This window comes from Microcaecilia unicolor, chromosome 3 (genome assembly GCF_901765095.1).
Source record: "Microcaecilia unicolor chromosome 3, aMicUni1.1, whole genome shotgun sequence".
Taxonomy (NCBI): domain Eukaryota; kingdom Metazoa; phylum Chordata; class Amphibia; order Gymnophiona; family Siphonopidae; genus Microcaecilia; species Microcaecilia unicolor.
Window position 1 is genome coordinate 275,786,006 of NC_044033.1, and position 24,770 is coordinate 275,810,775.

The 24,770-nt window shown below is 44.6% G+C and overlaps 1 protein-coding gene across 6 annotated transcripts in view; it reads left to right on the forward strand.

Moving 5' to 3' along the window:
• Positions 1-24,770, forward strand: part of AGPAT4 (1-acylglycerol-3-phosphate O-acyltransferase 4) — a 507,427-nt gene that overhangs the window by 46,852 nt on the left and 435,805 nt on the right. For 3 of the 6 annotated variants that reach the window (XM_030198095.1, XM_030198098.1, XM_030198099.1), the window contains exon 2: positions 15,709-15,943. Coding sequence is in view for 1 of the 6 variants with exons in the window: in XM_030198100.1 (XP_030053960.1) it covers positions 15,709-15,943; position 20,224 (236 nt within the window). In the remaining 5 variants the exon portion in view is untranslated. Of the gene's footprint in view, positions 1-2,044; positions 2,055-3,191; positions 3,285-7,811; positions 7,816-15,708; positions 15,944-20,223; positions 20,225-24,770 lie in introns of those variants that run through there. The other 3 variants (XM_030198097.1, XM_030198100.1, XM_030198096.1) reach the window with 3 other exon arrangements.

Below are 24,770 nucleotides of genomic sequence, written 5' to 3' on the forward strand. Positions count from 1 at the left end.
GTTAAGTACCAGTAGGTAACCTGAGACAATGCTGTAAGAGAATCCTCTCTTCTTTTTTTTTCCCTTTAAGTGTAATTGTGAAGAAGCAGGTATCAGATAGAGGAGTAGCCTAATTGTTAGAGAACTGGGCTGACACATAGGGAAGCCTGGTTCAAATCCTGCTGCTGCTGCTGCTTGTGATTTTGAACAAGTCGCTTAATCCTCCATGGCCTCGGGTATAAATTTAGATTGAAAGCCTTCCAGGGACAGGAAAATACCTAGAGTACCTGAATGTAACAGCTCACCTTAGCTTCTACTTAAATATATAGACATAATGATTTCAGACTTAGAACAAACTTCTGACCATTTGTATGTGTTCATATGGTAGGCTCAACAGTCATGCTTGATATCTAGAGCATAATGATACAATAGCATTATTTTCTTTTAGGAGTGGAGGAGTAGCCTTATATTTAGTTCAGCAGCCTGGGAACCACGGTCAATTCCCACTGCAGCTCCTTGTGACACTAGGCAGACATGTCTAGAATCTATTTCCAGCTGGCTGAATGACCATAGCTTGCTGGAAAACAGGCCAAGAAGATTCTCCTGTTATCACTTTTTTTTATTTAGAAAGCCTATACCTTTGGTGGCAAGCGTACATTATTTATATATAGTTTTTGACTATAAACTATCTTTTGTTGAACAGTTCTCATTACTTGTAAGAGATTTTATGTTTTGTGCCAATTGAGATGAATAAAGCATCTTTTTAATGAAGCCACATTACATTTTTTATTCTTTGATCTCTCATCTTGATTATGGCAATTTAGTTTATGCTGGACTATCCCAGTTTACTTCAGAATTTATTTTAAAATTCTTACAATTTCCCATAGGGCTTTCTATGAGAGAATTTCTACATATTTGAGTAGTCTTGCAATTCCTTAAACTCCTCTGAGAACTCTGAGGTCTGATCAGGATTTTGGAATGGTTCTTCTTCATACAGCCAGTATGCAGTGGGGATCTACAAGTTCTAGTGCTTTTGCATGGTTAGCTCCCTTATTATGGAATAATTTATCTAAATCTATTCGGGCTGAAATGTCTCTAAAAAAAAATTAAAACGTTTATTAAAAGGTATTTTTCTTACCCTGGCATTTGAGGTTCAGGCTGTTGAGGAATTGAACATCTATTAGCACCTTTGGGAAACACACTGCAGTAATATATTTTTATACTGCAATTTATTTTATGATTTGTTTTGTTTTTCTCTTTGAATGAATGAGAGAGGTCTGTCCTTTCGTTATGGATTTCTTTTCTTAAATGATTTTACATTTGATTATAAACCGTTCTAATCTACATAGTCTGAGCAGTATATCAAATTTTAATAAATTGTAAACTGTAAGTCACTTAACCCTCCATTGTCCCAGGTACTTAAGTATCTGTATATAATTTGATTGCAACCTCAGAAAGGAGGTATATCAAATCCCATCCCCTTTCCCTTTACTTTCCCTTATATCCTGTCATATAACATGTTTTTCCTTCTAATTAGAATAAAAAATATTTGGACCGGTCTTAAATCTTTCTTTATAACCTGTTCTCTATTACAGCAGAAGTCTTTCTTTTTTTTAATAGTTTTTGTTTTGTCAGTTGTAAGAGGAAATGATTCCTTTTCATGTGGACTGTACTGTCCTGAACAAGTGGGTGTTAAATCTCTTTCCAGCAGATCAAGGTAGAGAAATTGATCTTTTCCCAGTGACATCACAGGTGTAACTCGTGAGTGCTCGATGGAAAAATTCTAATATTTTTCTACTTGAAGCAGATGGTAGGTTGTTCAGGCTGGTGCTTCTGATCCCTGACCTAGCTCCCTGCTCTGCAGGCTGCAGCCGCACAGCTCGGTTGAGTCTAACTTCTGCTCCAAAATTCCTGTGGACTTGGATCTGCACTTGGACCCCCAGTTGCACTTGTTAAAGTCCACTGGGCACGGCGCTTGTCTCAGCCCTGTGGGGCCCTGCAAAAGTGGGTGTGGGGCTTCATTGCCTGCCCCTCCCCCTTATTGCCCATGCACCCTGTTTGATTGCTTTTCCCCTGTGTCCCCCTGCTGTTCCCAGGCATAAAAAAAAATCCTAATTTAACTATGCCTGGATTAGCTTTTATTCTATTGCAGGGGTCTGCCTGAGCTGGCCTGAAGTCTCCCTGCATGGATACATCGGAACCCACAGTCCTGAATGGAACGGCAACCAGTTTGCAAACAGTGGACTTTTCTCCTGCTGCATTTTCCTTGCTGCTGGAGCCTTTTCAGCCCCCATCATGGTTCAAGTGGGTATGTAAGATTTCTCACACCTTGGGTCCGATTTGTGAGTGAGACCCCGATAGGGCCACTGCACCCTTTTTTGATGGAGCTTGACAGAGATGGTCAATCAAGCTCTGTGGGTGGGATCAAGCTATTCACCTGGTTGGAGGTTTCCTCTGGGCCTCTCTCCAGGGATCAAGAGCTGTAGGAGGTACCGAGTGGCAACTGAGGTCCCTGTGGGGCTGGTTTTCCTTCTGGAGATATCTTAGATCCCCAGTGACCCACAGACTCTGACAGTGGCAGAGCCTCCTCCTTGGGAGGAGGAAGAGGGGAAGACCCAGGTAATTCAGTTCTTCATGTGGGATGAACTTTCCCAGCTTATTGATGCAATCTTGGAGGCTCTTGATCTCTCTAAGACTCTCGCTACAAACCTCTCTGAGGGTGACCTTCTAGAAGGTCTGGTAGGGCCCCAAAGCATTTTCCGCTTCACAAGGTGCTCTCATGCATGATGCTAATGGAGTGGGAGACACCAGATGGGGCTGTCCTGGATATCAGAGCATTGGATAGGATTAAACCCTTTTGCCTCTGAAGAAGTAGATAGATACTGGATGTACCTCAAGGATGATGCCCTTGTTGGAGCAGGTACCAAATCAGCGGTGCAGGGGGACTACACTCTCAAGAAGATTCACAAGAAGAGGGAGCAGCAGTTTAAGATGAGTTTTGCCTCGGGAGATGCTAATGTTAAGGCTGCCATTTGTGGTGGTAATATGGCTAGAGCTATGCTGCATTGGCTTCAGCAGTTGCCGAAGGCCTCTGAGGTTTCCCGTCTGAAGTCAGGTGCTCTCTTTTTTTTGCAGATGTGTTGTATGATCTGGTCCAAGGAACCAAGGAAGAAGTAGGGGATGACACAACGACTTCCAATGGGCTAACTTGATATCAAACCAATTTTTAAGCAAGCACCAATACAGGACCTGACACGGGACCTTGTTTCGGCAGATAAAACCGCCTGCCCCAGGGGTCAAGCACGGTACGTAAAAAATAAATAATTACAAATAAATAAGTAATACTAAAATGAATATATTCTTTAGTTTTATGTTTGTTTGTTTGTATTTATTTATTTATTTATTTTGTATTCAGCTTATTGAAGTTTTGATTTCATTGTCATCTGTTGTTATTCATTGGTCATTTTTATATTCATTTTAGTATTATTTACAATTGTTTATTTTTTATGTACACTACTACTACTAGTTATCAGTGCTTGACCTCTGAGGCAGGCGGTTTTATCTGCCGAAACATGGTCCCGTGTTGGTTTGTATATTGGTGCTTGCTTAATAAAGATCGGTTTGACATTGTTTGCCCACTGGAAGTCATTGTGTTATCCCCTACTTCTTCCTTAGTTCCTTGGACACGTCGTACGATTTTTCTTCCTGCCTTCTGTTATGCGTATGATCTGGTCTGTTTGTCTTCCCTTTCGGTGGCTTCCATGGTGGTTGGCTGCTTATGATTGTGTCTGTGCTTCAAAGAAACTCTTCACCAGCTTCCCATTTGGGGGTGATCTGGAAAAATTAGTTGAGGACCTCTTCATCTCCTGGAGATTCAACAGTGGAGTTCTAGTGGCCCAAAGGTCAGTACTTCTTGCCTCATAGCTACAAAAGGCTTTCCTTCATTCTTGAGTTTATGTTGTTACATCAGGATATATCCATACCTTTTACCACAGAAAAGAGCTTAAGAGTTTAGTAAATACAATTTCATAACTGCAATTAAGTCCTGCTCAAGAACAAATGATAATAACATCATTGTCCTTTCAGAATCCTCAGTCAAAGATGATTGCTGGTATATTTAGATCCTCAGTGCTTCGAATTTAAACCATTGCCTCTGGCTGATCCCCTGACAATAATCTTGAAGGAACATAATAGATCTTATTTAATAGAGGAATAGGTTCAGCAGGAAACTTTAAAACTTCTATTAGATACCTTTTAAACACTTCCAAAGGAGTAGACCCAGAAGACCTTGGAAAATTCAAAAAATGAAGGGCTAATCTTCCATTATAATTTTCTAAAAATTCTATTTTTCTGTGGATAATCAATTTATCCGTAAATATAGCTGCAGATGTTGCCTGCAAAGTTTTTTTGTTTTTGTTTTTTTTTACCTCCTCTTTAAGAGACGTAATCTGGACAGAATACTCACCTTTAGTTTCATCCAATTTCTTGGTTAAGTCATCAAATGTACTCACAAGTATTGGAACTTCTTGAGATTGTCACTGTTGAGTCCAGCCTTTGGAGAGTCTCCCAGATACTTTCCAGAGACACCACCCGGGGAGTCATACTATCAGCACCCATTGCTGACTCCTCCACAACGTTGACAGTTTCTCCAGCAGAACAAACATCAACATTACCCCTGACCAGGGTATCCAAATAAGCACCTTCTGCAAGAAGAAGCCCTTCCGCAAGAAGAAGCCCTACAGCTGCCATCAAAACTGATGGGTGGGGCAATAGGTAGCACGCCAGAGAAGAGAATGACACGTTGGACCCTGAAACTGAAAGTGCTCTTTCACTCCAGGTTAATGCCAGGGATTTTTCTTCTCCAAGAGTTGGAGGGGAGGGGGCTCTGCACACAAAGCACTCAATCGTCTGCTGATGAGGTGAGGAAGTTGTGGTGGCTGACGGAACCACCTTAACAGTCCTTTTCCATTTGGTATGAGACATATTTGTTAGAAGAAGCTAAGAAAATCAGCAGAAAGATAGAGCTCTTCCAGATGCGACTAGCTTCATGTTGCCATCTTGCCACTCCCCCTCCCCCAAACAACACATTTAAAATAATATAGGAGCCCTCACAGGCAGCCAATAGAGCTCAACAAACAAAGGTGATACATGATCATACTTCAGTTTACAAAAGATTAGCCTAGTAGCTTATTTTGAATTAACTGAATCCTATTTAACATTTTTGAAGTAATGCCAAAATAGGATTGCAATAATCAATATGTGATAAAGCCAGTAACTGAACAAGCACCTTAAAATGATTGACAGAAAATAAAAGCGAACCAGGCCCAGCTGTTAAGCTTGAAAAAGGCCTTCTGTATTTGATGCTTAAGTTGAAATTCCATAGTTAACAAGGAATCCAATATCATCCTTGATACTCTACTATAGAAGTCTTTCTCCACAATACAGTCCATTCTCGCTATGTGCTGGGTCTAGGATCCTAGAAAAACCCATGGGTACTGAAAATACAAATATGGAACCATTGATCCTATGGGAAAAAGGGGGTTAGGTTCCTGTGTGACCCTGTTAGGTAGCAAAAGTATACAGTGGACACCTTAAACTCGTCATTTCATGTAGCCTTCTTGTAACGAACAGCTTACTTACTATATTGTGCATTTTATAAATGTATTTTATACACTGTGGTTATTTTTGTAAAAGTACAGTAAGTACAGATTTTTGATGTGGCAATGCTCACACACAGCTCTATAAATTATTTTCTTCCTCATGAGAACACACTTTCATTTGCACTTGTACTATACTGTGCATGCCGTGAATAAGCGAAAATGACCATGAATGGCGAGAATGGGTTACATTTTATCTTCCGTGAATAAGCGAATCCGTGAATACCGAACGCATGGATAGTGAGAAAGGACTGTAAACAGAGTCCCATCATTACAAGGAATATATTCTTGAATATTACAAAGATTTAAACTGAACCAGAGTATCTTGGTCATCAGTTTTAAGCTTAAGATAATGGGAGAAAGACCAATCTCTAATTTTCAGGATCATCTATTCCTCTGGATTCCCCATCCAGAGTTGTGGTAGCAATGATGGATGCTGGTCTGTTGTGCCCACTGCCTGGCCCAAGTGGCTCAGGGCCGCTGGTCACAGCTGAAAGCGTCGCACATTATCAACCGGTTAGAGGTGAAAGCCATCCGGTTGGCTCTCCTTCACTTTATTTAATTTATATTAATATAGGTATTTATAGTGTGCTTTACCAGTACAGTTCAACGTGGAAAACATTAAGAAAAGATACAGTTAAACTTGCCCCCCTGCTTACTAAGTAGCGCTAGTGGCTGGCGGTTTCTAATGCTGACACATCCCATTCAAAGTGAATGGGCGATGTCGGCATTGCTTTGCGGCTTAGTAAACATAGAGTGGCATTTTCGATGTGACATCTAAGTCTGACTGAACGTTTTGCAAAAAACGTCCATAATCTGAATAGCAAAGAAGGTCATTTTCAAGAAAGAAAAATGTCTATCTTTTGTTTTCGAAAATAGAAGGTTTTATGATTTGGATGTTTTATTTTTTTATCCATTTTCGGAAAAAATGATGCAATTCAAAATAAGGAATTCCAAAAACAAAAACCGTTTAAAAAAACAACAACAACAACAACAACAGGCAGTTCAAAGAAACAAGCACTTCCAAACAGGCAGTTCAAAAACAAGCAGTTTAAAAATCCCCCCAGCAGTTCAGAGGGAGAGAGCCTCCAGGGGTCCCACCCTTCTCTGACCAGCTCTATCTCCTGGCTTCCTCCCACTTGACCCCGTCGCTTCCTGGCTGCTCCATGATAGCCACTGCCTTCCCTTTTTGACCCAGCACCATTACCTACTGTTTGAACGTTCCACCTTTGGATCTTGTCAGAGCTGCAATATCCATCGGCTCCTCTTGCCTCACTTCCTCCTCCTTTTCTTCCCCCTTCCATTCCTTGGGCTCCTCGCCCCACCCATTCTCCAGCTGATCCTCCTCCCCCTGATCAGTTCTGCTTAGAGGCTCCCCCTCCATTCCTGGCCTCCCGACCGTGTCTTGGGTTTCACCTTTACCTCCCTTTACCTTGGGCTCCACTGGGGGCTGCTGGGATAGGAAGTCTTTAATTCTGTTGTAAGACCTCCTCAAGGGCTGATGGGAATTGTAGTTTTTACCCTGCCTCCAGCCCTCAGGGGAAAATGATCTATGCCTTCTCCTGACATGTGGAACTCCCTGAGCTAAGAATCTGGGTTGTCCCCTCCTCTGGGCCTTATCTTCTCTGCCAGTACCCTCCCACCCCGCACCCTCTCTGTTCCCTTATCCCCTTCTTCACAATAGGCAGTGCCTTATAAGGTGAAGGAGAAAAGACATAATTGAATATCACTAAAACAACTTCAAAAATTATTATAGTAGTAGAAACAGCAATTATAAATTCTGTAGTTTGTGCTCATTTTTCTTCACTGTTATTCTATACAATTCAGATGGCCAGATTTCATTGAGAATATTCTGTTTTCTGATGGGTTCATCTTAACTGGTGTTTATAAAGACGATAGAATATATTGAAATTAAATGGGAGTAGAATTAAACTCTCCTTTCATTGGGGCACATGGAATCACATCTTCATCTGTTTTGTAGAAGTTTACCCTGAACATGGATGGGAGGGGAGGGCAGGGGAGACAGGAAAGTTGCTGGACATGGATGGATGGAGGGGAGGGCAGGAGAAATGCTGGACATGGATGGAGGAGAGAAATAATAGACAACACTTAAAATGTAAAAACGTAAAAATATTTATTAACCATAAAAAATAGGGAGAACAGGACTTGACACAGCTGTGTTTCGGCCTAACACAGCTGTGTCGAGTCCTGTTCTCCCTATTTTTTATGCTTAATAAATATTTTCTCCGAGGATAAGCAGGCTGCTTGTTCTCACTGATGGGTGACGTCCAACGGCAGCCCTCAGACCGGAGATCTTCCCTAGCAACAACTTTTGCTAGGCCTCGCGAGAGCATGCATGATACGCATGCGCGACCGCCTTCCCGCCTGTACGAGAGCATGCTCACCAGTCTTCTTTTTTCCACGGCTCAAGATGGCTGTTTACAGTCGTTCTGTGCCTCAAGGAGACCCTCGCGTGTTTTTTCGTCGGTTTTTTCCTTTCGGAAGCGTTCGGAAAGTTCTCCATTCGCGTTCTTCTTCATGTTCTTGTTTTAAAAAAAAAAACGTTTCCGCTATTTTCTAGTGTTTTTTCCCCGTCAAGTTTCCTTTCGTCGTCGGAAGCGGCCTTTTCGGCCGCCCGCACGGGTTTTTTCATGTTTTGGTGCTCTCTTTTGGCATCATCGCGGATTTTGATTTTGCCGGCGTGATTTTTTCGCCCATGTCATCGAAGCCTACCAGTGGCTTCAAGAAGTGCACGCGGTGCAGCCGGACGATTTCGCTCACTGACAGGCACGTTTCGTGTCTTCAGTGTTTGGGGGCCGGTCATCGTCACCAAGCCTGCACTCTTTGTCTTCTGCTGAAGAAGAGGACTCAGGCGGCGAGATTGGCTCAGTGGAATCTTTTGTTTGGAGCTTCGATGTCTGCAGTACCGAGGTCATCGGAAGTATCGATGTCGTCGGAGGGTGCATCGTCATCAGGAGCACAGGTGAGGGCTGTCCATTCCCCTGCTGGTAGTGGTGAGCTCTCGAGTAGGTCTCCGTCTGTCTCGAGGGTTCCTGCGGTACAGACCCCCCGGGATCGACCTGTTTCGGACCCGGCCCCGAGGAGGCGTTTGGATTCAACGTTCTCCTCTTCGGTACCGGGAGGTACCGGTGATGTGCTTCGTGCGAAGGCAAAAGAAGCATCGTCATTGGTCGCCTTCCCGTCGCGGTACCGAGAGCTCCGGGTCACCGAAGGATTCGGCACCTGCTAAGTGTCGGCGCCGGGAGGACCGTTTGCCCTCCATACAAGAAGTGTCGACGTGCTCTACTATGGACTGCCCTGTACCGCCTCCGCGCACCAGACAGATTCTGAGCTCGTCGCCGGTACCGGACCCCTTCCCTTTCTTGACAGCCGCTCTGAACGAGAGCCTCTGGGCCATCCTTCCAGGGATCCTAGAAGACCTGCTGTGCCCTTCCGCTCTGGTACCGAGGGGTGCTTGCGCTGCTGGTGCCGTTGAGAGAGGTGGCGGCTGGCTCCTCGCCCCTGGTGAGGTCTCCGGTCCTGGTACCGCTTGCGGTACCCGCATCGGCGGCCTCCCAGGCTGACTCCCCGATGACATCAATGGAGGGAGCTTCATCGCCGCCGGTGCGGGAGTCTTCCTCTCGGCGTACCCACCGTGGCCACGTTTCCACGGAGTCAAGACGGGCTTGGCTTCGGACTGAGGTTCATGAACTGGTGTCCGATACCGATGGTGAGGCCGTCTGGGAAGCAGGAGGAGGACACAAGATATATTCTCTGACGAGGAGTCTTGCGGTCTTCCCTCTGATCCTACTCCCTCTCCTGAAAGGCAGCTTTCTCCTCCCGAGAGTCTGTCTTTTGCGGCCTTTGTCCGGGAAAATGTCTACGGCCATTCCTTCCCTGTGGTTACGAGGATGAGCCAAGGGCCGAGATGTTTGAGCTTTGGACTGTCCTTCGCCACCTAAGGAATCTTCCACAGTACCCATGCTCATGTCCTCAAACAGACATTGCTGGCGAAACTGGGCAAAGCCTTATCCCACATTCCCAAGAAATAGAATCCCAATATCTGATCCATGGGGACCCAGAGTTAATGAGGACCAGTTGCCTCATGATTCTGGTGTGGTGGATCTGGCCCTTAAGAATGGTCAAGAGTTCTAGGGAGTACGCGTCGGGCGCCCCGGGCCGTGACTGTAGAATGCTCATTTCCAAAATCCAGTCATACCAGCTCTACACGAGCATTCATATGCGGAACAATGTGCGGCAGTTGGCGGACGTGGTGGACAAGCTCCCTTCTGAGCAGGCCAAGCCTTTTCAGCAGGTGGTCAGGCAGCTGAAGGCGTGTCGTAATTCCTGGCCAGGGGTGTTTACGATACTTTTGATGTCACGTCCAGGGCCACTGCTCAAGGTGTGCTGATTCGCAGACTCTCATGGCTGCGTGCCTCCGACCTGGAGAATAGGATCCAGCAGCAGATTGCGGATTCTCCTTGCCGGGGGATAATATTTTTGGAGAAAAGGTAGAACAGGTGGTAGAGCAGCTCCACCAGCGGGACACCGCTTTCGACAAATTCTCCCACCGGACGCCTTCAGCCTCTACCTCAACTGGTAGACGTTTTTATGGGGGACGGAGGACTGTTCTCTATTCTACTAAGTGAAGGTACAATCCTCCCTCTTGCCAGCCTGCTGCCCAGGCCAAACCCCAGCGCGCTCGTTCCCGTCAACAGCGTGCGCTTCAACAGGCCACAGCAGCTCCCCAGCAAAAGCAAGGGACGGGCTTTTGACTGGCTCCAGCAGAGCATAGCCAACATCAAGGTGTCCATGTCGGACGATCTGCTGGTCGGGGGGAGGTTAAAATTTTTTCACCAAAGGTGGCCTCTCATAACCTCCAACCAGTGGGTTCTTCAAATTGTCCGGCTAGGATACTCCCTCAATTTGACTCCAGACCTCCAAATTGTCCACCGGGAGCTCAGTCCTTCAGCTTCCAGCACAAGCAGGTACTTGCAGAGGAACTCTCCGCCCTTCTCAGCGCCAATGCGGTCGAGCCCGTGCCACCGGGGCAGGAAGGGTTGGGATTCTATTCCAAGTACTTCCTTGTGGAAAAGAAAACAGGGGGGATGCGTCCCGTCCTAGACCTAAGGGCCCTGAACAAATACGTGGTCCGAGAAAAGTTCAGGATGTTTTCCCTGGGAACCCTTTTTCCCATGATTCAGGCAAATGATTGGCTATGCTCTCTGGACTTAAAGAATGCTTACACTCACATCCTGATACTGCCAGCTCACAGACATAAGTACATAAGTAGTGCCATACTGGGAAAGACCAAAGGTCCATCTAGCCCAGCATCCTGTCACCGACAGTGGCCAATCCAGGTCAAGGGCACCTGGCACGCTCCCCAAACGTAAAAACATTCCAGACAAGTTATACCTAAAAATGCGGAATTTTTCCAAGTCCATTTAATAGCGGTCTATGGACTTGTCCTTTAGGAATCTATCTAACCCCTTTTTAAACTCCGTCAAGCTAACTGCCCGTACCACGTTCTCCGGCAACAAATTCCAGAGTCTAATTACACGTTGGGTGAAGAAACATTTTCTCCGATTCGTTTTAAATTTATCACACTGTAGCTTCAACTCATGCCCTCTAGTCCTAGTATTTTTGGATAGCGTGAACAGTCGCTTCACATCCACCCGATCCATTCCACTCATTATTTTATACACTTCTATCATATCTCCCCTCAGCCGTCTCTTCTCCAAGCTGAAAAGCCCTAGCCTTCTCAGCCTCTCTTCGTAGGAAAGTCGTCCCATCCCCACTATCATTTTCGTCGCCCTTCGCTGTACCTTTTCCAATTCTACTATATCTTTTTTGAGATACGGAGACCAGTACTGAACACAATACTCCAGGTGCGGTCGCACCATGGAGCGATACAACGGCATTATAACATCCGCACACCTGGACTCCATACCCTTCCTAATAACACCCAACATTCTATTCGCTTTCCTAGCCGCAGCAGCACACTGAGCAGAAGGTTTCAGCGTATCATCGACGACGACACCCAGATCCCTTTCTTGATCCGTAACTCCTAACGCGGAACCTTGCAAGACGTAGCTATAATTCGGGTTCCTCTTACCCACATGCATCACTTTGCACTTGTCAACATTGAACTTCATCTGCCACTTGCACGCCCATTCTCCCAGTCTCGCAAGGTCCTCCTGTAATCGTTCACATTCCTCCTGCGACTTGACGACCCTGAATAATTTTGTGTCATCGGCGAATTTAATTACCTCACTAGTTATTCCCATCTCTAGGTCATTTATAAATACATTAAAAAGCAACGGACCCAGCACAGATTCCGTCTGGTAACACGGCATTTTCAGTACTGTGTGCTACCCTTTGGTCTCGCCTCTGTGCCCAGGGTGTTTACAAAATGCCTGGCTGTCGTAGCGGCGTCTCTGCGCAGACTGGGAGTGCACGTCTTCCCTTATCTTGACGATTGGCTGGTAAAGAACACCTCCAAGGCAGGAGCTCTACAGTCCATGCAGATGACTATTCGACTCCTGGAGGTACTAGGGTTTGTGATCAATTATCCAAAGTCCCACCTTCTTCCAGTACAGAGACTAGAATTCATAGGAGCTCTGCTGGACTCTGACGGTTCGTGCCTACCTCCCCGAAACGAGGGCCAACACTCTTCTGTCTCTTGTTTCTTGGGTCCGGGCATCACAGCAGATCACAGCTCGGCAGATGTTGAGATTGCTCGGCCACATGGCCTCCACAGTTCATGTGACACCCATGGCCCATCTTTACATGAGATCAGCTCAGTGGACTGAAAAACAGCCAAACACAATCCAAAGGGTTGTGTGGAATGAATGTAAAGAAATGAGGAAAGTGGGAAATACCCTCAGAAACCAAGGCTTCTGCCAAGGTCTAATCAACAAGACACTATTATCTATAAAAGACTTTGTGCCCGTGATCAAGTTTCTTTCATGGGGTAAATATATTCCCTACTCCACTCAGTCAAAAATGCCCATATAGGAGCATCATGCAAAATTGCCCATAATAGAGCACAAATTTTTTTTAATACAAAAAAGCCCATAATAGAGCACAAATATTAAAGATAACTGAGTAACAAAAATTGTTCAAGCTACAGCATGGCATGCATCAACTTAGCAATAAATGCTGGCTTGACAACCCTACAATTCAAATGTTGTTTTTCAACGGGGCCCGATTCGTTTCACCCATAACAGGGCTTCATCAGAACCACTCAGTTGGATCATACTGACAGGGGTATCGGTCTCAAGATGACTAAACTTCTCTTACAACCTGTCCTCCCCCGGTCCGCATCTCTCTCTCTCTCTTTCTCTTTTCACTCCTGCACCTGCCCCACGGTCTGTGTTCTCTCACTCTGCTTCTGTCTGCCCCTCTCAGCCCTCTGACCGTGCCTTTAGATCTGAAGACATGCTGCTCCTTTCACCTGCCTGAAGACTCTCTGTAGTGTCCCACTCCAGAAACAGGAAGTTTTGTCAGAGAAGGTAGGATGCTACAGAGAGGCAGGTGTGTGAAAGAAGTAGCACGCATTCAGCACTAAAGGCAAGGTCAGAGGGCCAAGAGGGACAGGTAGGAGAGAGAGAACATGGTGCACAAGCAAGGGCTGCAGCCTTCCATTCCAATGGGTTATCTCTTCCGGGCCCCACCAACGCTGCTGCACAGAGCCTCTCCTGCCTTGCCCCGGACCCAAAGTGCTGCAAACTTGTGCCTCCTGGGTGCGCAGCTCCACCTTCCTCACACTGTTTGGTAGCTCTTCTGACTGACAGCTGCCTCTTTCCACAGCAGCAGAGCCAACCTGGGACTCAGCAGCTAATCTCTGCAGCACAAGTGAAACTGGGAAGCAGAGCAATGCTGGATCATTATGGGTGAGGGAGAGAGACCGGCCGTTAATGTGCATTAAATGGTTAATGTGTATTAAAAATTTTTAACGCATTAAATGTGCAGCTGTATATTTAAGATGTCTACCCCTCCCCCTTGAGTTGTACAGCACCCTTACATCATGTGATAATATGTACTGGAGTTGCTGAATCTTCATCTGTCTTTTGCCATTTGCGGGATGCAGACCGTAGAAGTCTGTCCAGCATTGACCTTAGTTCCTCAATACTGGAGTTGCAGAATCTTCATCTGTCTTTTGCCATTTGCGGAACATAGACAGTAGAAGTCTGTGTGGTATTGGCCTAGTTTCCACTACTCTTACCCAACAGCCATGTTGTATGTCCATTCCAGTGCTTTTTTTGTGCTGGTACGAGCTGGTACGGCATACCAACACCTTTTTCCTAAGGTCCAGCTCACCTGCCTGCTCCCTTCCGTTTGTGCTCCCTGAGTCGAAATATTTTGTTTACTTGAAGTCGTGGCGAACTGGCAGTGAAAGCAGCAGGCAGGCAAGCAGGCTTGTCTTGTTCGCTTCCCTTCCCTCTCAGCTCGTCCTGCGCTCGCGGAAAGGAAATTACATCAGAGGAAGGTGGGACGCGCTGAGAGGGAAGCGGTGAGGAGACGAGCCTGCCTGCTGCTTTCACTGCCGGTTTGCCGTGACTTTGGGTAAACAAAAGATTTCGACTCAGGGAGCACGGGTGCACGAACGGAAGGGAGCGGGAAGGCAGGGAAGAGAGAATTGCTGGACATGGATAGGAGGGGAGGGCAGGGGGGAGGAGAATCGCTGGACATGGATGGGAGGAGAGGACAGGGAAGAGAGGAGAATCGCTGGACATGGATGGGAGGGGAAGGCAGGGAAGACAGGAGAATTGCTGGACATGGATAGGAAGGGAGGGCAGGGAAAAGAGAATTGCTGGACATGGATAGGAGGGGAGGGCAGGGGAGAGAGGAGAATAGCTGAACATGGATGGGAGGGGAGAGCAGGGGAGAGAGGAGACATGCTGGACATGGAGGGGAGGGGAGGGGAGGGAAGAGAGAATTGCAGGACATAGATGGAGGGGAGGAGAGAGGAGAAGTGCTGGACATGGATGGAGGGGAGGAAAGAAAAAAGAAGATGCATATGGATGGAGGTGAGGGAAAGGGAAGAGAGGAGAAAAACTGCACATCGATGGAGAAAATAGGCAAAAGCTGGATCCACGTTATACCTTCTCCAGTCAATCCAACGGAGGAGGACCCAGCTTTTACTTATGGATGTAGGGCAAGAAATGAAGAAGAAAGGAGGAAAGTAAAGAAATAAATGGAAAGGAAGCCCTGGAAACGGAGTTAAGAGAACAGATAGAGAGCAGCAGAATCAGAGACTGGGACCAATATTTATTTATTGGTCCCATAAACCCCCACACCCAGCAACACAACATAATTAATGATTGTACTGGACAATTTACTATACTCTTTTGCCTCGACCCCTAACCTCTGAATCACTTCTGCCTCTTTTGACCACAACACAATCTTGTATTTATTATCAACTGAAATGGCAAACGCCATTACTATACTTTGTAAGCCATATTGAGCCTGCAAACAGGTGGGAAAATGTGGGATATAAATGTAATAAATAAAATAAATTTATTTGGATTTTGCTCACACCTTTTTCAGTAGTAGTTCAAGGTGAGTTACATTCAGATACATTGGATATTTCTCTGTCCCAGGAGGGCTCACAATATAATTTTTTATCTGAGGCAATGGAGGGTTAAGTGACTTGCCCAAGATCACAAGGAGCAGCAGTGGGATTTGAACCAGCCACCTCAGGATGTCAGGACTGGTGCTCTAACCACTAGGCTACTCCTCCACTCCACTGGATAGACAAACAAGTCACCAGACCCTGCAAGTGGAAGGGAGCAGACTGAGCTGGAGATGATGCTACATTGGTTATTTGTTGGCATACCACTGTGGTATACAAATGAAGTGACATGTTTCTTATTGGCACATCATTTGCTACTTTTTTTAATGGTTATAGTTTTATTTATTATTTATTGAATCACTCAAAAATGTGAAGTTAACACAAAATACCTTTGATTTAATAATGAAGTTTTCATTGGACTTAAGTTTAAGGTTGCATACTTTATGGTGTAATTATAAAATCTGCTGAATGATTTCTCCTTTGTTTCTTTTTTAGGTTTCCTTTTGACCTGGATTGCGTTTTGGAACATTTGTTTACAAACCCTTTAGGAATAATGGACAGCCTTAGCTTTCTGAAAACACAGTTCATTTGTCACCTTGTCATCTGCTATGTTTTTATAGTATCTGGACTAATAGTTAACTTTATTCAGCTCTTCACTCTCGTCCTCTGGCCAATCAACAAACAACTCTATCGGAAGCTTAATTGCCGTCTGGCCTACTGCATTTCAAGCGTAAGATGCTTTTTTGAATACTTCACTTCTTTTTTTCTGAGAAGCAATGCTAATTTGCTCTGATATGTGTTATGATAAAATACTTTCATATAGAATATGTTTATTTGAGGCATTTGTTTTATCATGCTACAAGCAGCATGCTATTCTAGACTCTGTTTGGGGATGGGATTGTTGTACTGTTGTAAAATTAGCTAAAAAAGCAAATTGTGTGTCCTCTATGCAAAACAAATGACCCCTGACAAAGGCATAGTGCCAAAACTTGGCTGAGTCGGGTCGTTGTACAATAGATTTGCATGTGCCAAACCTCCTCAGATTATCTTCTCCTTCTCTGGACTACTTCTGCTGTCAGTTGCTGCTTGTGTCAAGTTTGCAGAGTGTTTTGCTTCTGTTTGTTGCTTTGGTCTTGTTGAACCTTCAGACCCTGGGATAATGTCCTTAGCTAAACAGAAGACAAATTGAATGACCTTCTTCAGAAGCCTTCATGTTTCACAGATGATGAGACCAGTGAGGAAGACTTTGCTGACCTGTAGTCTGAAGTGGTCAATATGACGTTAGAATAGCCACATTGGTCAGACCAATGTTCCATCTAGCTTCAGTATCCTTTTTCCAACAGTGGCCAATCCAGGTCACAAGTACCTGAGAGAAACCCAAATAGTGGCAACATTCCATGCTACTAATCCCAGGACAAGCAATAGTTCTCCCTTGTCTGTCTCCATAGCAGACTATAGACTTTTCCTCCAGGAACTTGTCCAAACCTTTTTTAAACCCAGGTAAGCTAACTGCTGTTACTACATCCTCCAGCAAAGAGTGCCAGAGCTCAACTATTCGTTGAGTGAAAAATATTTCCTCCCATTGTTTTAAAAGTATTCCCATGTAACTGACTTGAGTGTCCCCTAGTCTTTGTACTTTTGGAATGAGTAAAAAATCAACTCACTTCTACACCACTCAGGATTTTGTAGCCTCAGTCATATCTCCCCTATCCATCTCTTTTTTCCAAGCTGAAGAGCCATAAGCCCTTTAGCCTTTCCTCATATGAGAGGGTTCCATCCCTTTTATCAACTCCATTATGGCACTGTTTTGGAATATCATAGATCACAAAGAATCCTTTTGTGGTCTGAAGGTTCAAAAGAAGCCCACTGTTTATGGACAACCAGGAGATTTAGATCAGTGGTGTTTTACGTTAAATAATGTGCTTTGGATTTCATGATTACTGTTGATTGAAACTTCAAAGGATTGATGAAATTAAATCTGAGGTTAAGAAAAAGATTGATGTTCTATGAATTGTGGACAATAATAAGATGTAGTTGATAATCTATGGAAAAAGATTTAAAATTATAGGAAAGAGATTAAAGTCACTAAAGTAAATAAACTCAAACATGACAAACTAGATATAGGAGAGGAAATATATATCCGTGGTCTAGAGCCAAGTCCAGATTCAGATTGTTGTCTAGACCCATGTTCCTTCTTCAGATAGGATTCATAATAAGAAATCCAAGACAGAAATATCAACAGCTGATCAAGGGAACAATATATTGAGGGAACACGTTTAAAAGAAAAAGTGTGTAGCGCCAACTGATGAGCTCTTTACATTACCCTCTCCTCCACCCCTATTGACACCCCAGTAGCAGGGCCCTTCCAATGTTTTTTTAGAAAAAATATGGGAGGATTGCTCAAACCTGTGAGATTACAGATTCAGCCTATAGAAGACCCCTAGATTTATTTGGGTGGGGGGGGGGGGGTGATGGAGGGGCAGAGGGAGGATATTAGGTCAGTACATGAGAAACAATTGGAGATAGGTGTCTATCTATCTTCAATTTTCTGATTATGATCTTAATGATTCTGAGACCAGGGTACTACGTTAGAGTCTTACATTTGTTCCCACCTCACAATATAATGCTTTTTAAACCAGAATTAATTTGCTTCAAGTTAACTAGGAAATTATAACTTATTTAATTTTTTTTCACAAAACACACCATCACACATTGACCTTTTCTATAGTCAAGAGAAAATTGAAATGGGTACTCCCCGGTCCCCCAGACCCATTAATTTTTTAAAAAATTTATTAGAAGCCTTTATTGAAGACTGAAAAATCCCTGTACATTGGACTCTGCTTGATTCAATCACAACAATGGTGCATAAAATCAGTCCACAACTTAGAACACCAACCAACACACTTATAGAAAATATGTAACAATTCCGTAACAGTAAAATTTCCCATTCATACAACTACACAAACAGTAGCTCTAGTTTTTAGATCTTTACTAAAGTGTCCTAACCCTCCCACCAAACCCCTCTATCCCCCCGATTAAACCAACTGTCCACCCCCCTCTAAACCTAAACCTCCTCCCCCATCCCCCCCTAGCATTTATAGTGTTTCAGGAAGGGCTCCCATATTGCCTCCCACTTTGCTTCCGTGCGGTTTTCGCACGGCCCGAAGTCTCTCCATTTTCACATATGAACCAAAGTTTATTCAACCATCTCATCAATGGGGGAGCAGTGGTTGATTTCCAACACCCTGCAATCACAACTTTCGTTGCCACCATCACCTTGTCTAGTCAAGAGAGCTTATGACGCAGTCAAACCTGGTGGTTGTTTGCAAAAATAAAGAACTCAGGAGACCACTTAATAGGCCTTTGGAATCATTGTCGTAATCTATGTTGTATTGCTTTCAGTAGGTTCGCATTTTAAAGCCAGGTCCACCAAATATGATCATCATACCCCTTTCACCACACCATACCCCTTTCACCACACCCACGCCAACACATTGGTGAAATCCCAGGAAACATATGATGTAGCCTAGCGGCGTCAAATACCACCAGTAAAGCACTTTGACCAGATTCTCCTGAAAAGGAACTGAGATAGAGATCTTGGACCAGTTGTTCTCAAAGGGACCAGTCCCCCTCCTCAGTAGTCACCCCCAGTTCCCCCTGCCACCGTTCCCTATGAGCTAGGTTAGGACCCAGCTGCGCATGCATATGAGAGTACAAACACGTAATGAGACCCCTGGTAGTTTTAGAGTCTTCGCACAAGTCCTCAATAAATGTGTTGTCATGTATTATGGATTGCTGAATCTCTTTTGAGCTAAGGAAGTGTCTCAGTTGACAATAAGCAAAGAACTCTTTGGGCAAGATATTATATTATTCTTGAAGAGAAGCAAAGGTAAGCAAACGATCTTCATCAAATAATTGGCCCCATGTGCTCAATCCCATTGAACGCCACCTAAAAAAGGGTCCTAGGGAGAGTCCCTGGGGAAAGAGTGGTTTGTGTGCTATCGGCGAAAGTTTTGATAACACATCCTCCTGTTTAGCAAACATCCCATCCCAATAAAAGAAAGTAGACAAAATCGATGGACATATATCCTTACATAATAATCTATGTTTACGGGGAATCCACATCATAGCGCGAAGCGGACACACTCCAACCTCATTCTGTTCCAATTTCACCCATAATTTATGGGGATGATCCTGATACCATTCGAATGCCGCCCGTGCTTGGGCCACCTTATAGTACCATAAAACATTTGGGACCCCCAGAGCCCTTTTCCTTTTGTCTTTATACAATAATGCCCTAGGTTATTGAGGGCGCTTATTAGCCCAAACAAAGCGAATTAACTTGTCTTGCACCCCCATCAAAAAGCTTCTAGAAATCCTAATGGGGAGGACCTGGAAAAGGTACATCAACCGTGGTAACACATTCATCTTCAATACCGCGATTCTACCCAGCCAAGACAAATCTATGTGTTCCCACCTCTCTAAGTTTCTATAGATAGCTTTTAAAAGTGGCGGGTAGTTGGCTAAGAACAACTCTTTGAAACAGGAGGTTATTGTAACCCTCAGGTAGGATATACCTCCCTTCGCCCATTTAAATGAAAAAGAGTGCTGAAGGGACTCCAATACCTTAGGTGTAATACCAATCGCAAATGCTTCCGACTTACTCATATTCAATTTGAAACCTGAGATTGCAGAATATACCGACAAGCCTGTCATCAAATTTGGTAGTGAAATTAAGGGTTTTGTCAAAGAAAGAAGCACATCCACAAAAAGCGCTAGCTTAAACTCCTGATTTCCAACCTGAATACCTCATATATTAGGATCTGATCTAATGTATATCGCAAGGGGCTCCATGACCAATGCAAATAGCAGTGGCAAGAGTGGGCATCCCTGTCTAGTCCCCCGGGACAAGGGGAACATCTGAGAATTGCCACCATTTACCCGTACACAAGCCCTGGGTGAGGTATACAACGCCCGAATCCATCTACAAAACCCGAGCCAAATCCAAAGCGTTCCAACACTTGAAACATAAAAGGCTAGTGGACCCTATCAAAGGCCTTTCAGCGTCCAGGCCCAACAAGCAAACAAGAAGGTTTAGTTTCCTGGAGACATGTAGCAAATTAACTATTCTGCGTATATTTTCCATTGCCTTCCTATGGGGAATAAATCCCATCTGGTCTGGATGAATTAGGTCAGGCATAACTTTTGCAAGACGGTTAGCCAAGACCTTTGCTAAGATTTTTTATATCAGAATTTAGTATGGAAATGTGCCGATAAGAGGCACAATCAGTCCTATCCTTACCAGGCTTGGGAATAACCGCTATCCAGGCTTCCATCATAGACTCGGGAAATTCATCTCCTACTAAGATCTCATTTATAATCTCTGTCAAGATAGGTGCCAGCTCCCCCTGAAATACCTTATAAAATTCGTTGGGTAAGCCATCAAGACCAGGCGATTTCCCCGCAGGGAGAGCCTTAATCACTTTAACTACTTCATCCACCGAAACCCTCCCATCCAATACCTCTCTCTGAGCTACTGTAAGTGTAGGAAAAACACAAGTCGACAAAAATTTCTGTGTCATTTCAGGCGTAACCGCAGTTTCCGAAGTGTAAAGTGATTGATAAAACTTTTGGAACCGCTCCCATATCTGCTGAGAATTGGTCACCGCTTTACCAGACGTGTCTTGCACTTTAAGAATAGTCCTATCAGCTCTTGATTGTCTCAGTTTAACAGCCAGGGCCCTACTAGGTTTATTACTATAAACAAACTGCGAGTGCTTCTGTTGTTCATTTAAGAGCTTTAACTGATCTGAGTAAATCTGATCCAATTTCAGGCATAATGCCTGAATTTCCCTCAATGTTGATACTGAGTGTGTAAATTTGTGTCTTTCTGAATTCAATTGTGTTAAACATTGAGCAATCTCCGCCTTTTGCTGTTGGGCCCGAAAACTAGCCTTCTGAAGGAAAAACCCTCTAGAGACCGCCTTAAGCGCGTCCCAAACAATCCCCAGAGAAGGTCCCGAAGCCACATTAAACTCCAGATAGTTATGTAGAGTCTTCCTATAACCAGCTAAAATTTCCTCCTCCCTCACCAAGTTAGAATTCAAAGACCATCACCTCTCCCTCTCCTCCCCACTTAGCGATGGTAGACTAACCCAAACTGGTGCATGATCAGATATGGTGGGTGTACCTATGTCCGACCCCAGCCAGCATGGGTCAATGATACGTCCACGAAGACATAATCAATACGAGAATAAGTGTGAGAGTAAAACGAATAATCCCGGACTCCCGGGTGTGAGACACACCACACATCTATTAGCCCCAAATCTCTAGCAAACCTATTCAAGGCCTGAGAAATCGTAACATTGACTGCCGATGACTGGCCCGACCTGTCTAGCGCCAGATGTTGCGTGGCGTTGAAGTCTCCCCCCCCTATAAATTTCTCCTGAGCACGCAGTAAAGTGACCCACCAGTTTGTTCAAAAACCCCCTCTGTGCCTTGTTGGGTGCATATACTGATACCAGTGTTACAGCCACATCCCCCAATGTAAGTCTCAAGAGCAAAAATCTCCTCTATCTCGCTTCACTTTCAGCACCTGAAATTGTAATGAAGAGTGTAGTAGGATGGCCACCCCCCTTTTCTTAGACCCATCTATGGCTGAGGCACAGAAAATGTGGGGATATTGAAGATGGGATTGAAACTTTTCATGGTCCCTTCTCAAGTGAGTTTCCTGGAGAAATACCACTTGTGGCTGAAAATGAATTAGTTCTTTACATATCCTTGGACACTTTTGCGGAGAGTTCAGGCCTTTCACATTGTAAGACAAAAACTTTAGATCTTTGGTCATATCAAACAGTTATATGGCAATCTTACATCTCGTGCTGTTATACATGGGAGCCCTTCATATTCACAATTAGAACCAATCAACTCCCCTCCCCCAACAAGACCCCAACCCCCCTTCCCTTTACCCAACCTTTTCCAAGCTTCCCCTCCACCCTCAATATATCCCCCCACCAGACAGCACCCTAAGGTCCTGAATGGGAAAAAAAACCAGGAAGAGCACCCCGTAAACCAAATAGACCCCCTCCCACTTACCCATTACCCCCTACACATTCCCCCAAACACACACGTAGAGTAACCTCAGTTGTACCATCCGTCCACGCACCAGGACCCACACAGAACATCTCCTAGCGCTCATATTGTTTACCCACGTAGGCTTATCCTTTATCCCCCCCACCTCAAACAGATCGCCTTAATTCCTTACAAAGCCCAGAGCCCACAGAAAAAAGACAAGTAAGACATAGTCAGTTTTGGTCTCATTGCTTCTTGAACTTCAGAGGGACTCGTTTCCATTTCTGTAGCTGAGCCCTCGTGGCAGGAGCCAATTCGCCTGGTGGAGCCATCGCTGTTGTCAGACCTGCCTCATGTAATATCTTCCAAGCTTCTACCAGCCTATAGATCTGGACTTGCTTTCCACTTATTGCAAAACACAGGGCAAACGGGAAAGACCATCTGTATGCGATTTTTTTTCCTTTAGCAATATGTCTAGAACAGGCTTCTTCGCCCTCTGTTGTGCCAAGGTAAACAACGATAAGTCTTGGTAAACTGACACCCTTGCTTCGCTGTATTCTATTGGTGGTTATTGGCGCGCTCTCATCCACAATTTCTCCTTGAAGGCGTATGAAGTAAATCGCACTATAATGTCTCTGTGTCTATTGTCCCTCGGTTTGCCAAGTGCCCTGTGTGCACGGTCCTTCTCTGTTGCCTCAGAATCCAGGGTTTCTCCCAAGATTTTCTCACATAACAAACGGTCCACCGCCAGTACACCCTCCTTGTTGTCGTTTTCTGGTACCCCGCGGAACCGGAGATTATTCCTCCGTCCGCGGTTCTCCAGATCATCCATTTTGTATTGCAGCTCTTCTGTCTGATCCAATAACTTTTGAATGCGGGTATCAATCTCTGTAAATCCCTCAGCCTGTTCTTCAACTCTCTCCTCCAGGCTCTCGACCCGGCCCCCCAGCTCTCGTAAATCACAGCTTATAGCATCCATATGCTCCAAGATCTCTAACAGAAGCCTTGATCTCCGCTCTGATTTCTTCAAGGCATTTAGTTAAGTCTTTAGGAAATCCTCTTTTAGAGATCAGGCATCTTAAATCTACTTGCGAAGCCACCACCTCCGAGCCAGAGGAACGGTCCGGTGCGGGGGACAAGTGGCGCGCAGGGCCCCTCACCGTCTTTCTTGCTGAACTGCGCTCTCCTTCACGGGGCTGCGATGCCAAATTCTTACTCATTTTGAGCACCCGGCCTTCGCACACCACATTTATCAAGTTGAAGCGAAACTGGAACCCAATAACAGCAGATTTAGCAATTGAGGTGCAGGGAAGTATAGGAGCTAAAAGCTCAGGCATCCATTTAGCTTCGTGACGTCACTTCCTCCTCCCAGACCCATTAATTTTAGCATTCTAGCAATGTGTTTATTTATTTATTTATTACATTTGTACCCCACATTATCCCACCTATTTGCAGGCTCAATGTGGCTTACAGAGTGTTATTATGACATATTCATGAGGGAATAGTAGATATAGTCAGTGGTAGGATGAAGATATTTAGAGAAAGAGAAGAGGGTGTTAAGTAGGGTGATGTAGGAGGTGTAATTGGTTGTGTGGGTGGGTTGTATAGTGATTTGTGTTTTTAGAGGTTCTTTTTGTAGGCTCTGTTGAAGAGATGTGTCTTCAAGGATTTGCGAAAGTTATTTAGATTGTCTATGGTTTTTAAGGTTGGGGGTAGCGCATTCCATAGCTGTGTGCTTCTATACGAGAAGGTGGTGGCGTGTGCTTGCTTGTATTTAAGCCCTTTACAGCTAGGGAAGTTCAAGTTGAGGAATTTGCGGGCTGATCTCTTGGCATTTCTGGGCGGTAGGTCCACTACGTTAGACATGTAAAGAGGGGCATCTGCGTGAATGATCTTGTGTACAATCGTGCATATCTTAAATTCGATGCGTTCTTTGAGTGGTAGCCAGTGAAGGTTTTCTCTTAAGGGTGTCGCACTTTCGTATTTGGTTTTACCAAATATGAGTCTGGCTGCGGTATTTTGGGCTGTCTGGAGTTTCTTGATAGTCTGTTCTTTGCAGCCGGCGTACAGAGCGTTACAGTAGTTCAAGTGACTTAGTACCATAGAGTGTACCGGGGTGCGGAAAATGCTTCTCGGGAAGTAAGGCTTGACTCTTTTTTGAGTTTCCACATCGAGTAGAACATCTTTTTTGTCGTGTTCTTCATGTGGGTATCGAGAGTGAGGTTTCGGTCTATGGTAACTCCGAGAATCTTCAGGTTTTCTGAAATAGGAAGGGTGCAGTATGGTGTGGTAATAGTGGAGTAGTTGTTTGTGTTATATTGAGGAGTACTAGGCATTGAGTTTTTCCAGCGTTGAGTTTTAGACGGAATGAGTCTGCCCAGGTGTGCATAATTCTGAGGCCTTGGTTGATCTCGTTGGTGATTTCGGTTATATTGTGTTTGAACGGGATGTAGATTGTCTGCATATATGAAAGGGTTAAGGTTGTG